At 37.6% G+C, this 11,792-nt stretch overlaps 2 protein-coding genes across 5 annotated transcripts; one reads left to right on the top strand and one right to left on the bottom strand.

The window, feature by feature from the left end:
- Positions 1-216: 216 nt before the first annotated feature.
- LOC105969147 (Peptidase S41 family protein) lies at positions 217-4,680 on the bottom strand. The gene is made up of 12 exons (XM_088811714.1): positions 4,153-4,680; positions 3,935-4,054; positions 3,362-3,499; positions 2,895-2,999; positions 2,641-2,809; positions 2,298-2,374; positions 2,007-2,051; positions 1,644-1,727; positions 1,054-1,092; positions 902-964; positions 543-672; positions 217-457 (listed from the first exon to the last, which is right to left on the bottom strand). Exons 1-12 carry the CDS (start codon positions 4,585-4,587, stop codon positions 399-401), a joined length of 1,464 nt encoding a protein of 487 aa, XP_088667840.1. The 5' UTR covers positions 4,588-4,680; the 3' UTR covers positions 217-398.
- A 707-nt stretch (positions 4,681-5,387) lies between these two features.
- Positions 5,388-11,279, top strand: LOC105968770 (uncharacterized). Of its 4 annotated transcripts, none has more exons than XM_088811711.1 (10): positions 5,388-6,028; positions 6,926-6,969; positions 7,288-7,405; positions 7,500-7,617; positions 7,896-8,446; positions 8,775-9,060; positions 9,173-9,446; positions 9,793-9,936; positions 10,038-10,499; positions 10,587-11,279. In XM_088811711.1, exons 1-10 carry the CDS (start codon positions 5,845-5,847, stop codon positions 10,887-10,889), a joined length of 2,484 nt encoding a protein of 827 aa, XP_088667837.1. In that variant the 5' UTR covers positions 5,388-5,844; the 3' UTR covers positions 10,890-11,279. The 4 variants fall into 4 exon arrangements, with proteins under 4 accessions (XP_088667837.1, XP_088667838.1, XP_088667836.1 ...); XM_088811712.1 differs by having other exon boundaries at positions 5,444-6,028; positions 9,796-9,936; XM_088811710.1 differs by having other exon boundaries at positions 5,482-6,028; positions 8,766-9,060; positions 9,796-9,936.
- The last annotated feature ends 513 nt before the right edge of the window (positions 11,280-11,792 follow it).

Raw genomic sequence — 11,792 nt, 5'->3', positions numbered from 1 at the left:
AAAAAGAAAGAAGCTAATAAAGCCTTTGGGATTAGATGCTGTTTGTCTTAGCTGGGTAACTTAAGTTGTGGGTTTATGCTTAATTGTCCCTTCAAATTATTCAACTTCATGTGACATTATCTCTTTAATTAGCAGACAATATTCGTTGATTAACTGAAGATAGATTGAGATTTAAATATTTAATCGATTTTTAAGATTAAATTTTCTGCAAACAAGTTTAGCAGTAACGAAAATCTTTAAAAAAAATATCCAGAAATATTTTGGAATCGATGAGGAGCAATAAAGCCAGCAGATGATATTACGATTATACACAGAAATCATTAGGTTTCTTTAGCTGTAAGAGAAAATGTTTTTACTATGCAGCTCTTAGCATGATATATATAGAAAATGAAATCCATTCATCCGTTTTGTGGCGGCTTGTGGCATGTGGACAGATACTTGGTGATTTCATTCCAGGCTGCAGTTCAATTCAACCGTTAGTAAATATGTATAGCATCACTGATTAACTATTCATTAGAGCAGAAACGAAGAAAATGTCTTACCTGGAAGATTACGAAAATCGGGATCAACTCCATTGCCGTTAATGTCCATATGATTTGGTGTGACGTATTTCCCAATCGTGACCACCACACCAGACCCGTCATTAAGCTCGAAGACTGATTGAATCAATCCCTGTAAAAGTGATTGTGTAGTAGGATAATGAGTTTGAAAATAGGGATACGAGCTGACAAAATCCGAACATTTTGTTTGGTTAGCTTAAGCACACATAGGAATTGTAATTAATCAACCAATTAATTATGTTTAGCTAGTTCTTAGAAACTTCCCATAATTTTAAACGTTTACAAGAGTCAATCATCAACCATATTAATTGAACAAAGAAAAAGGATAATTGGATTCAGACCTTTCCGTATGTCCTTTCACCCACAAGAACAGCTCTACAGTTGTCATGAAGTGCAGTAGCAACCTGTAAGAATAACCATGCTGTTGTAAGAATAGCCGTTATAACACACTAGTGCTGCATATTAAACTAATATTATAACATTAACTCCTCACAATTTCGCTTGCACTAGCAGTATTATTGTTCACCAAAACCTGCATTTAAAAGATATTTTCAGAAAGTTATAACAAATACTCTCAGAAACCCAAAGGAAATAAACCATAAATGTCATATTAACAATATATGCATCAAGGTTCAAAATGAATCTTCGTCAATTCAGAATTTTTTATTTTAAGCCAAGGCACAGGATTTGATTTGCAACACCAATCTGAATACATATCTCACATCAAAATCATAAACGACCTTTACGTACGACTATCTACTTGTGAATTATCGTACTGAAATTATCTGAAGGTTTCGATGTTAAGGCCTTTACGATTGACAAATAGTGTATTTCCAACAAATATGTGAACTTCACGGCACTCTTGAATTTACTGAGTTCACTTAAGTCTCTGTTCAAGAAACGACAGCCATTGATAAAATTTCAAAATAAGAGCTGCTCTAAGTGAAAGCAAAGTACCATGGGGTCACGAAAGGCTTCAATTCAGAGTCACGTGTCATGAGGCAGTTACGGTGTGAAATTTAGTGGGTTGTGGGAGTAGGTGTTTAAATTAATAAAATTTGTTATGCGAATTTTTTTACTTACAATAACAGGAGCACTGAATAAAGGTGAAGATTCAGCAACAATATTCTTCACGGACAGTGGATCCCTACCAACCGTGTAAGTTACCTGTCCATCAACAGTAAAACAACTTGTTTAAGTATAATAGTTAGAAGTGATGACAATGCGATCGCTTAAAGTATGATAACTGGTCAGAGACATGTAATATCACATATTACACACAAATTCTCTTAATTGAAGACGGTACACTTTTTAGAACACAAAAAAAAAAAAAAAAAAAAAAAAAAAAAAAAAAAGAGATAAGCACACCATAATTCTCTATAAGGCTAATAAATGAAGAAGGCAACTGCTGATTCACAAGATAGAAGAATGTTTAGATAGACATACTGTTTCCCCCTTGTCGAGGAAGAGTTTAGCAATTTCAATGCCAGCCTGCAATTGCCACCATATACAGCAAGGATTAGAAAATCTACATACGTCAAAATGCAATAATTTGTAGTCTTAAACTGAATAGCACTATCGTGGTCTTTAAGGAATTTCATTCTTTCTTGTAGCTAACTTTACAAGTCTATCTTCTAGTTATAGCAACTTAGTTTGCACAAAGATAAGCCATCCACAAAAGGATAACTATTATTCTACTCAAATATAAGGTATAATTCATATTTCTTACAGACATACCTGCACCAGTCCACCAAGATTGTCTCTAAGATCGAGGACAAAATAAGAGGCACCCATGTCTTGAAGTCTTCTCATTGCTGCCAAAAAAAAAAGAATAAGAACGAAAGAAAAAGAAAAAGAAAAGAAGAAAGGGTAGAAGTAGATCAAGAAATTTACTCGAAATGAACGAATAGAAAACAATTTTGAAGTAGCACAAAGGACAAACTTTTGGGTCATCTTTAATTAAGATGCCAAAACTTGGGTAGAATGATATATAACACCATCCACATTCTTATACTCGAAAAGAGTAAATACATGGGAAGGTAATTACAGAGTGTGCATATGATGCATTTACGTGAAGTACCTGTAACCAAATCTTTTCTGGCCAAAGCATTGAACTCTTTCAGACGCACATAGCCAACAGAACTTGGACTATTCTTAACCGGTTCCAAGCGGTAAAAAACTGGGGACTTGGCAATAGACTGCCGCTGAATCCTTATGGATTGTACAGGTCCACAGTTCCCATGCTTGACCTAACAATGATAGTTAACTGAAGATAGTTAGTAGGCAGAAACATCAAGAAATAATGATGTATCAACAAGGCTGCACTTGGCTGACCATGATGTTGACAAACGTTTCATTGGGTCCTTGTAGCAATGATGATGCTTCAAACGCTGATTTTCCTTTCACATCCACCCCATTAATAGACAGTAGTTCGTCACCCTAAGATAAGTTTGGATACAAAATGAGAAACATATATGGATCCATAAACCAGTTAAACTAACTATAATCCTCGTATATCCATATTGCTTTGATCAGCATAAATACCCGTGTAAAAAATGGGAAGGAGAAAGGGACACTTAGTGAGTGTCGAAGCTTTTGAGTAGAACTATTTTTAACTTGGAACCGAATTCATATTACATGCCACCTCATTGATAGTGGTGAAGTAACATATACTTTAAAGCTTTTCAGAATGTAAAATGTTAAATATAGTTATAATCTAACATTTACTCAACATATGAGGTCATTATTGAATATAAAACAAAGATTTCGGAAAGAATTGTGGCAAAAGATGAACTATTTACCTGTCTGACACCAGCAGTCTGGGCGGGACCATCCAATATAAGTCCTAAAACCTTCAATTTTGTCACCCCATTATCATCTGGAATTTCCCTTAGGTTTATACCGATGCCGGTCATATCATACCTTGCCATCTTGGAGAACTTTTGTTCATGACGGAACCAACACCATGGAATGAGAAAACTGAAGAGTTTTGTAAGTAAAACAATATTGATATGAGTATAGAAGGACTGGGTTCATATTTTTTTCTTTTCTGAGAGAAAAGCAAAGTAAGTGTAGTTTGAGTGGCTCAAGCAAATTAATAAGAATATAATTTGGAACCATGAAGGAAAAAAAAAAAAAAAAACCAAAACGATACAATAAAGAAAATGTGGCATGTAAATGCAATCTAGCTCCGAAACCTAGATTCGGATGATCACATGAATGTGGGCCCTTTAAGTTTGAAATTAAGTATTGATTCTTTTATATCAATAGAATTCCAATCCAGCAAGTACTAACTTCAATACATAAATGCTACGAACAACTCAATAAACATACTATCCATTACAGAGAGAAATCAAAATTGAAGAACTGATTACCTCGGTCGGAGAGAGAAAACGAGTGTAAGGATCTCCTAAGCTCGCCAACATTCGCCTAATGATATCGTGTGCTCTTGATCGCGACTGAATCGAGGCGCCTAGCACGTCTTCCTTCTTTTTCTGAAAACAATCAACAGTTAAAAACCAACCAAACCGCATTTCGCATGGTGAAATTTAACAACGAGTTATTAATTACAAAAGATACATAAGATACATACAAGCCACGAATCAGAAGACCAGCGGTGCCGACCGGCGTCGAGAAAGCCGTCATTCACAATTTGCCAAGCCTCCCCCACAATCTCCTCATTCGTCACAACCGGTGCCGTCAAACTACCATCCACGTAATCGTCTTCTTCCCGACAATTCAATTCCTCCTGGGGAGTAACTAATTCAGTCGAGACTGCATCTGGAGGAGATGCGTAGAAAATCCCCAAGGAGAGTGCTACAGATACTAGGGTTGAACTTAGGGCTTGCGCAATAGACGGAATTTCGTGCGAGCGCCTTGTTTTGAGGGAAACTGCGAGGTTTTTTAATGGACGCCTGAATAAATTTGATTTCTGCACCAGCGGAGAATACGGCGACGGCGAATACGGCGGCGGCGTCGACGGCGGGGAGATTGATGGTGAAGAGTTGCAGAGAAGAAGCCTCACCATCTTTCACTCCTCTGTTTCATGCCGTTGGTTTTTATCACCGTTGGGGAGGAATGGAGAGATGTATTATCCTGGATTCTTCTGCTGTTACATTTTCTACAATTTTTTCCAATTTCAATGAAAGTATTTTTGGCAATACAACTAAAGTCGCTCTTTGTTTTTTTGTTTTTTTAATAGAAAAAAAACAGCTAAAGTCGCTATTGTTGCAATAAATAAAGCTAAAAGAGAAGTAATATTGGGCCTCTGCGGTCATAAATTTCTATGGGCTCACCGTTTCAAATTGTAACTATTGGGCCTAACCCACTTTGAAATGGGCTATGATTCATTTTATACTACCTTTTTCTGATCTATATAATATATCAACTAGTATTTTACCCATGCGATACATGTATAAAAATCGATTGCATTTGGTAAATTTACTTAAATTTAATTCAAATGTAAAATAAAGAAAAATAAATGTTTGATAAATCTAAATTATTATATTATCTATCAAACTATATCCTTATTTGCATCCATCACTTTCTTATATTATCCATTGAAAAAGTCAAAACCTCTATTAGTACAAGAAAACAAAATCACCATTTAATAAATGGGCCGGGCCAGATTCAAGGCCCATTTTAGCCCAGCTCTAGTCCATTGTAGATAAGCTCCAGTAGGTCATCACGGTATGGAAATTGGAAACTGAAATAAATTCTTATATTAATTAATTAATTAATTAATAATATAATAAAAGGAAAGAAGTGCAGTAAAAGCAATTAAATAAGGAAATTGAATATAAACACGCACTGATTATTAATCTAATTATGGTTATATCTATGATTAAAGACCCATAATTATATACAACGTTAATCTAAGAGAAGAAAAAAAAGAAAAAAAGGAAATAAAAGGACGAAACTTGACACTTCGACACAGCAGAGAGAGAGAGAGAGAGAGAGAGAGATACTTCAAATTTTAGAGAGAGAAAGTAAGAAGGGTTTTGGAAACTGCAAAGAGGAGAACAAATCTTTCTATTCGCTGCGGATTTTTGGAAAGATCTTTCTGCTTCCATCATCTGCTGCTTTGTTGTATTATCAATTATTACTATATATATATATATATTGAAGTGTAAGTAACAACACTTCCCTGTGTGGCTTTCTGCGTGTTTCCATATATATATATAATTATACATACACGAGAAGGAGAGGTTTGTGCTGAGGAGAGAATAAGGCAAAGCGTTGGCTTTGCGATATAATTGTTGCGTTAGATCTGTTTAAGGCAAGGATGAGTACCGGCAGGGGAAGCGGCGCCGGCAATGGCGGCGGTGTGCAACTCATTCCGGCGGGGTCGCGGAAGATGGTGCAGAGCTTGAAGGAGATAGTTGGCTGTTCCGAAGCGGAGATCTATGCCGCTCTTAAGGACTGCAATATGGACCCAAACGAGGCGGTTAATCGTCTCCTCTGTCAAGGTTTTTTTCTTTTTGAAACCCTAATGATTTCATTGTTAATTTTTTGGTGGGATTGTTGTTTTCCTTTAGGGTTTTTCTGTGAATTATATGCATTACTTGCGTCTTAGTTGCTAAGGGAACCAATGAACACGAATTAATAACTAGGACATTCTGTTTTCGATTTTATAACCCTGTAATTTTTATTTTCCTTGCTCCCATCTTCGAGAACTTTTCATGAATCTCGATATAAAAGGAAACTTTTAACAACGTGTTCCATCTTTCCGTTTTTGGGTTGGGAATTTAGAAGCAGTGGAACTGGTATTTTTTCGTATTTTCACGCACATCTGACTTCATAAAGAAAAAAACGTTACCTGAACATTGAGGTCCGTTCCCCGAGATAAGTAGGTTCAATTCTTGCAACAATGGGGTAGTTTTTAGCTTTGTCGGGAGATGGTGCAGTGAAATATCTTTCTTGCTTTCCAAAGCTTTGGTTTTTAAACGGATCTTGCTGGAGTGCAAGATTTAGTTTTGCACACTGTGATGGAATCACGCAACAGTCATGTTTCTGTATGCCTTGATTGCATAATTGCTTGACATCTCTCGACTTTTATCTTCGACAATGCAGATAGTGCCCAACTTTGATTTTTTAAGTTTTTGACGATAGCTGATTTCCCTGATATCACTGCTTTCGTGGCTGGATATGTTTTGGTTGTTTGCACTTTCAGCAGATGTACTTTATGGACCTTCTAACCACTGTTTGGAGCTTCTTCTGCTATTCCATCAAATAATTCAACTTGTGTATTAAAATTTACGTTTTAAACTAATGGATGTAGCTGCCGTTGGATTGTTTTAAAGTTGAAATTGCTTTGTAGTTTTAAACAATTAAACTTATTATCTGATTTCTTTACTATTGTTCAGATCCTTTCCATGAGGTGAAGAGTAAACGGGAAAAGAAGAAAGAGGTGCGTGATTTTCGTCAATACATAAGCTTGCTATGGTATTGTTTGATAACTGGCTCTTTCCCTGTAGTTTGCAATCATAATAATATTACATGAAAAAAAAAATTGTTAGCCATTCTATGCGGTGAATCAAAAAAGGGATTTTTATTTTATTTTGTTTGCTCCTCCCGTTAAAGATAGAATTATCAATCTTTTCGTGAGGAGACAGACCTAGCTTCCTTTTGTTTATCTGGGACATTAACTGAAAAACTTGGGGTATCCGTGTAAATTTGTTTTAGACAACAACTTGTTTGTAATATAAACTTATTTCTATTTTCGCAGGGTAAAGATACCACTGAGTCTAGGTCTCGTGGTGCTAGTAATAACTCAAGTCGAGGCGGCAAGAGTGGTGCTGATAGATACCATGGCCGTGGTGCTCCAACATCATATACGTCTTCTGGTACTGTTAGCTTCAGTATTTTAATGAATTCCTCAACGTATAAGTTAGCTGCAAGACATTGATAGGATATATAACATACTGTTTCGTTTTTCAGAGTATTCTGGAAGGCCGTCATCTAAGAAAGAAAATGGATCAACTCCTTATGCAAGTTCTTCGTCTTCAGTGCCTGTTACGGCAGCAAATAATAGAAGCAGAGGACCTATAGGCGTAAGGTCTGTCCTTTTTGAACTCATACACTTGATTTGCAAGATTGTGCGACTATCATGATGAATATAATGATTATTGTTTGTCTCTTTTTCAGTTTCAATGAGCCTATGTTGTCTGAGCTACTGTTTATATGATATCTCTGTCCCAAGTTCTATATTTTAGGTGTAATGACAGTTAACAACTTTCAGTATAAACAATGAGTTTTTGAATTTCCTTCTAGTTGGTTTTTTTCTGTCACTAACAATTTAAGGCTCATTCTTTTACCTGTACGGTATGTTTGCAGTGATGGTGGCGTTGCTGAAAATAAAGGCACCGCTGATGCTATCCCAGCTGTCGTACCGCCTGCTGCTGGATATCAACCTGCCTGGGTGCTTGCTCCTGGTCAGGTGTCCATGGTTGACATTGTGAAGAAGGGCATACCACGTAATAATGCACCCAATGCATCTCACCACAATGTTAGGGGTTCTTCAGCAAGTGCGTCGCATCATAGTTCAAGAGTATCTTCAGATCCTCAGCCAGTCAAGGAGGAGTGGCCTTCCATAGAGAAGTCCGTTCCTACAAAAGTGACTGCTGTTCCAGAGTATTCTGTGGACTCAGAGCAGCATTTAGAGAAACCTGGTCTACCTTCTGACAGCATTAATCGATATTCTGAGGAAGAAGAGGTTCATGAAACAGAAGAAGACATCATCGAAACTGGAGCTAATGACGTGGGATCTGATTCTACCTCTAGTAGGAAGATTCAAGAGGATGATTCAAGGGCCCCATCTATGTTTGAGAATGATTTGTATGAAAACATAGGTTCTTACCATCGTCAGGCTCATGATTTCCATGAAGGTGACTTTTTTATCCACCCTATTGCAAATTCAACTTCAACTTCAACTTCAACTTCAACTTCAACTTCAACTTCAACTTCAACTTCAACTTTTATGCCAAAATATTTACAAAGGACACCTAACAGATGAAAAATTGGTGCTATCTAAATCACAGTGGCTATTTGATTAGCAGTAGTTTGTTGACTTATACTCTTATTTGCTTAACCCGAGAAAGAAACTATGAATATCATGCGGGCTGGGATTACATATTTCTTTACTAGCGTCAATTTTTAACATTATGTTTTCATTTATTGAAACTTTAGTTGCTAAATCCTGTTAAGATGTTGCAGTTGAAGAAGTTGGTTCTCCAGTTTCTTCGGTCACCAGAAACTTGCAACAACTAAGTGTAGAGAATGAAGAAAGAGGATTGCCCTCTGACGGATACACGCCTTGTGTAGTAATTCCGGATCACTTGCAAGTTCAAAATGCAGATTGCTCACACTTGAGCTTCGGTAGTTTTGGATCGGGCATGAGTGCTGCATATTCCGGTACTACAACATCTGCGCCTGTAGAAACTATCTTGGAAGAGCCGCTTAACGAGGCAGATATTTCATCAGCTGGGCATCTGGACACTAGGTATTTTAGGATTTTTTATTTTTAATTTTTTAATTTTTTTTGTTTCTTTCACTATCCTTCCGTTTAACTTAAAAAAACGTATAAAATCCTCTTATTATTTTCCTGTCTGCAGAAGTTCTGAATATTACGTTGATGATTCTCTTAGAAACACTGCTGATGGTGGTTTGTTCCATAGAACTGGTGCTAGTTCAGGGAGTTATGATCCATCTTCTGGTTCACAGCCAGAAGAGTTGAAGCCCGAGAACGCTGAGGTGGTGCACGGGAATCAGTATTCTTTTCCTTCTGCCAACGCTGGTTACAACTTTGATGATGCCCAACGCTTAAATGCTGCTTTGAGCCAAACAAACCCCCAGATGCAAAATCTAGCTCCATTTTCAAATGTTATGGTACAAACTTTCTGCCGTTTGTTTTTCGTTTAAGCAATATATTTTGTTTATGAGGTTTCCAATATATGAGATGAGGTATCCACAAAGACCGGACTTCCTAAGTTGGAAGTTCAATGTCCTTTCCTGCTTAGGGATTCAATATGTAACGATAAATTCTTATTTTGATGTCTGGATATTAGACATTGATAAATGACTTCTTTTGGGTATGAAATTATACATGTGGTATATACTGTCTCTAGTTGTTCTGTTTATTAAGTATTTCCGTTTTTAATTGAAATTGCGTGAAATTAATGAATTTGAAGTTCTTTCTTGGATTTCTCAGTAGCTGATGGTTTTTTGTTAACAGCAGTCGTATACAAATTCCTTACCAAGCACCTTACCGTCTGCGAATAGTCACCCTAGTAGAGAATCAGATCTTCGATATTCTCAATTTCCAGTGGAGCAATCAGTGTCTGCTAAATACGGAAGCTCAGCAATTTCTATGTCTGAGGTACCCATTTAAACTTAAATGATGGAACTGAATTGAATATAATCATTTATTTCTGCAATTAATTTGTTCCGAAATAATGTGTTAATTGTAACTATTTTCAGGCTTTGAAAACTGCTGGTTACTCATCGACACAGCCAGCACCACAGACACTTTCTGGAGCTAGTGTTGCAACTGGACCACCTCTTCCTCAACACCTCGCTGTGCACCCATATTCGCAGCACACACTTCCTTTGGGCCCGTTCACAAACATGATTGGCTACCCTTTCTTGCCACAAAGCTACACATACGTGCCTTCCGCTTTTCAACAAACATTCGCCGGTAACAGCACATACCATCAATCCCTAGCAGCTTTGCTACCTCAGTACAAGAACAGCATCTCCGCCGGTAGTTTGCCTCAGTCCGCTGCTATACCTTCTGGTTACGGTGCTTTCGGAAACACCACAACAGTTCCCGGAAACTTCCAGATGAACCCACCTGCCGCCCCCACCGGTGCAACTCTGAGCTACGACGATGTTTTGAGTTCTCAGTACAAGGACAATAGCCACTTGGTCTCACTTCAGCAGGTACCAATTATACTTGTCTGAATTTTGTTTTAATTTTGGTTATGCGATCAGTGGACTTATGTATATTGCGTTTCTTGTTTCTTTCAGAACGAGAATTCGGCAATGTGGCTTCATGGGCCAAATTCAAGAACGATGTCGGCGGTGCCAGCTAGCACGTATTACAATTATCAGGGGCAAAGCCAGCAAGGCGGTGGATTCAGACAAGGTCAGCAGCCATCTCAGAACTATGGGGCATTAGGGTACCCGAATTTCTACCATTCTCAAACCGGTATGTCACTCGATCAGCAACAGCAGCAGCAGCAGCAACAGCAGCAGAATGCAAGAGATGGTTCACTTGGAGGCGCCCAAGGGCAGCCTAAGCAATCCCAAATCTGGCAGAATAACTACTAATCTTGTCACCTCCTGGCTTTTTTCAGGGTATGTAATGAGTATGAAGAAAGTGGCGCGCTCTTTTTTTTTTTTTTTTTTTTTTTTCGTTTTCCTTTTTTTTTCACGAATGGGTTCGACTAGCCACTACCCTGTGCCGTGCCTCGAGAGGTTGTATTTTACGTATTTATTTTTTTCGTCAGTTGATGTAACTTAGGAACACAGGTTCTAATTTTGTGTTACTAGAGACGAAAAATTCATATTTCTTTTACCACTTTGGACTTTTGAATTTATTCCACAACTTTTAGATAAGCTTGTTCTGTCAGCTTAATTTAAGTAGATTGTTAGGTGTTTGTTTGTCCTTTACTTGGAATCTTTCTTTTATCATCTTAATTATCAGTTGAAATTTGGAATATTATCTTATCAGCTAGTAGCTGTTGATGTAGTAGATTGTGCACAAATTGCAGGTTCTTGATATGGATTACTGGTTTTCAGTTGCAGCTTTGTTTATGTATCTGTTACTTGTCTTAATTCAAAGAAGACAGTCTGAAAGAATGCATTTTTTTTTTTTTGAGTAATTCAAGTCATTACAAGGGGAAGTAGGGGAGGGGGGACTCGAATCCTAGACTTTTTACCCTATTGGTAAGGCTAGGTACCAACTCTCCTAATGAGGGTTGGTGAAAGAATGCATTCAAATTATGTGTTTATATTAAAAGTACAAGGGGCTATATGTGTACAAAGTTCAAACTATAGGGGGTCATGCGGTGATATTGAAATTACAAGAGGGTCGTGTGTAGGGTGGGAACGAGCCGAGCTCGGCTCTTTTGGCCAGCTCGAGCTCGAGCTCGAGTCCATGTTCCCGAGCTCGAGCTCGAGCTCGAGCTCATCGAGCCAGTTTTTTTTGGCTCGAGCTCGAGCTCGAGCTCA

The sequence above is a fragment of the Erythranthe guttata genome, chromosome 13, assembly GCF_056151865.1.
Source record: "Erythranthe guttata isolate IM_541 chromosome 13, IM_541, whole genome shotgun sequence".
Lineage (NCBI taxonomy): Eukaryota > Viridiplantae > Streptophyta > Magnoliopsida > Lamiales > Phrymaceae > Erythranthe > Erythranthe guttata.
Note: the sequence above shows the minus strand (reverse complement) of the source record. Positions and strands in the feature narration are given on the sequence as shown.

What these genes read in the sequence shown, in the direction of transcription:
- LOC105968770 (XM_088811709.1), top strand. Translation starts at nt 5,845, where the DNA reads ATGAGTACCGGCAGGGGAAGCGGCGCCGGCAATGGCGGCGGTGTGCAA. An exon ending in TAATCGTCTCCTCTGTCAAG is followed by an intron (nt 6,029 to 6,925) that starts GTTTTTTTCTTT and finishes ACTATTGTTCAG; the next exon opens with ATCCTTTCCATGAGGTGAAG. An exon ending in AGAGGACCTATAGGCGTAAG is followed by an intron (nt 7,618 to 7,895) that starts GTCTGTCCTTTT and finishes GTATGTTTGCAG; the next exon opens with TGATGGTGGCGTTGCTGAAA.
- LOC105969147 (XM_088811714.1), bottom strand. Translation starts at nt 4,587, where the DNA reads ATGGTGAGGCTTCTTCTCTGCAACTCTTCACCATCAATCTCCCCGCCG. An exon ending in ATCTTGGTGGACTGGTGCAG is followed by an intron (nt 2,052 to 2,297) that starts GTATGTCTGTAA and finishes TGGCAATTGCAG; the next exon opens with GCTGGCATTGAAATTGCTAA. An exon ending in CTGCTAGTGCAAGCGAAATT is followed by an intron (nt 965 to 1,053) that starts GTGAGGAGTTAA and finishes TTATTCTTACAG; the next exon opens with GTTGCTACTGCACTTCATGA.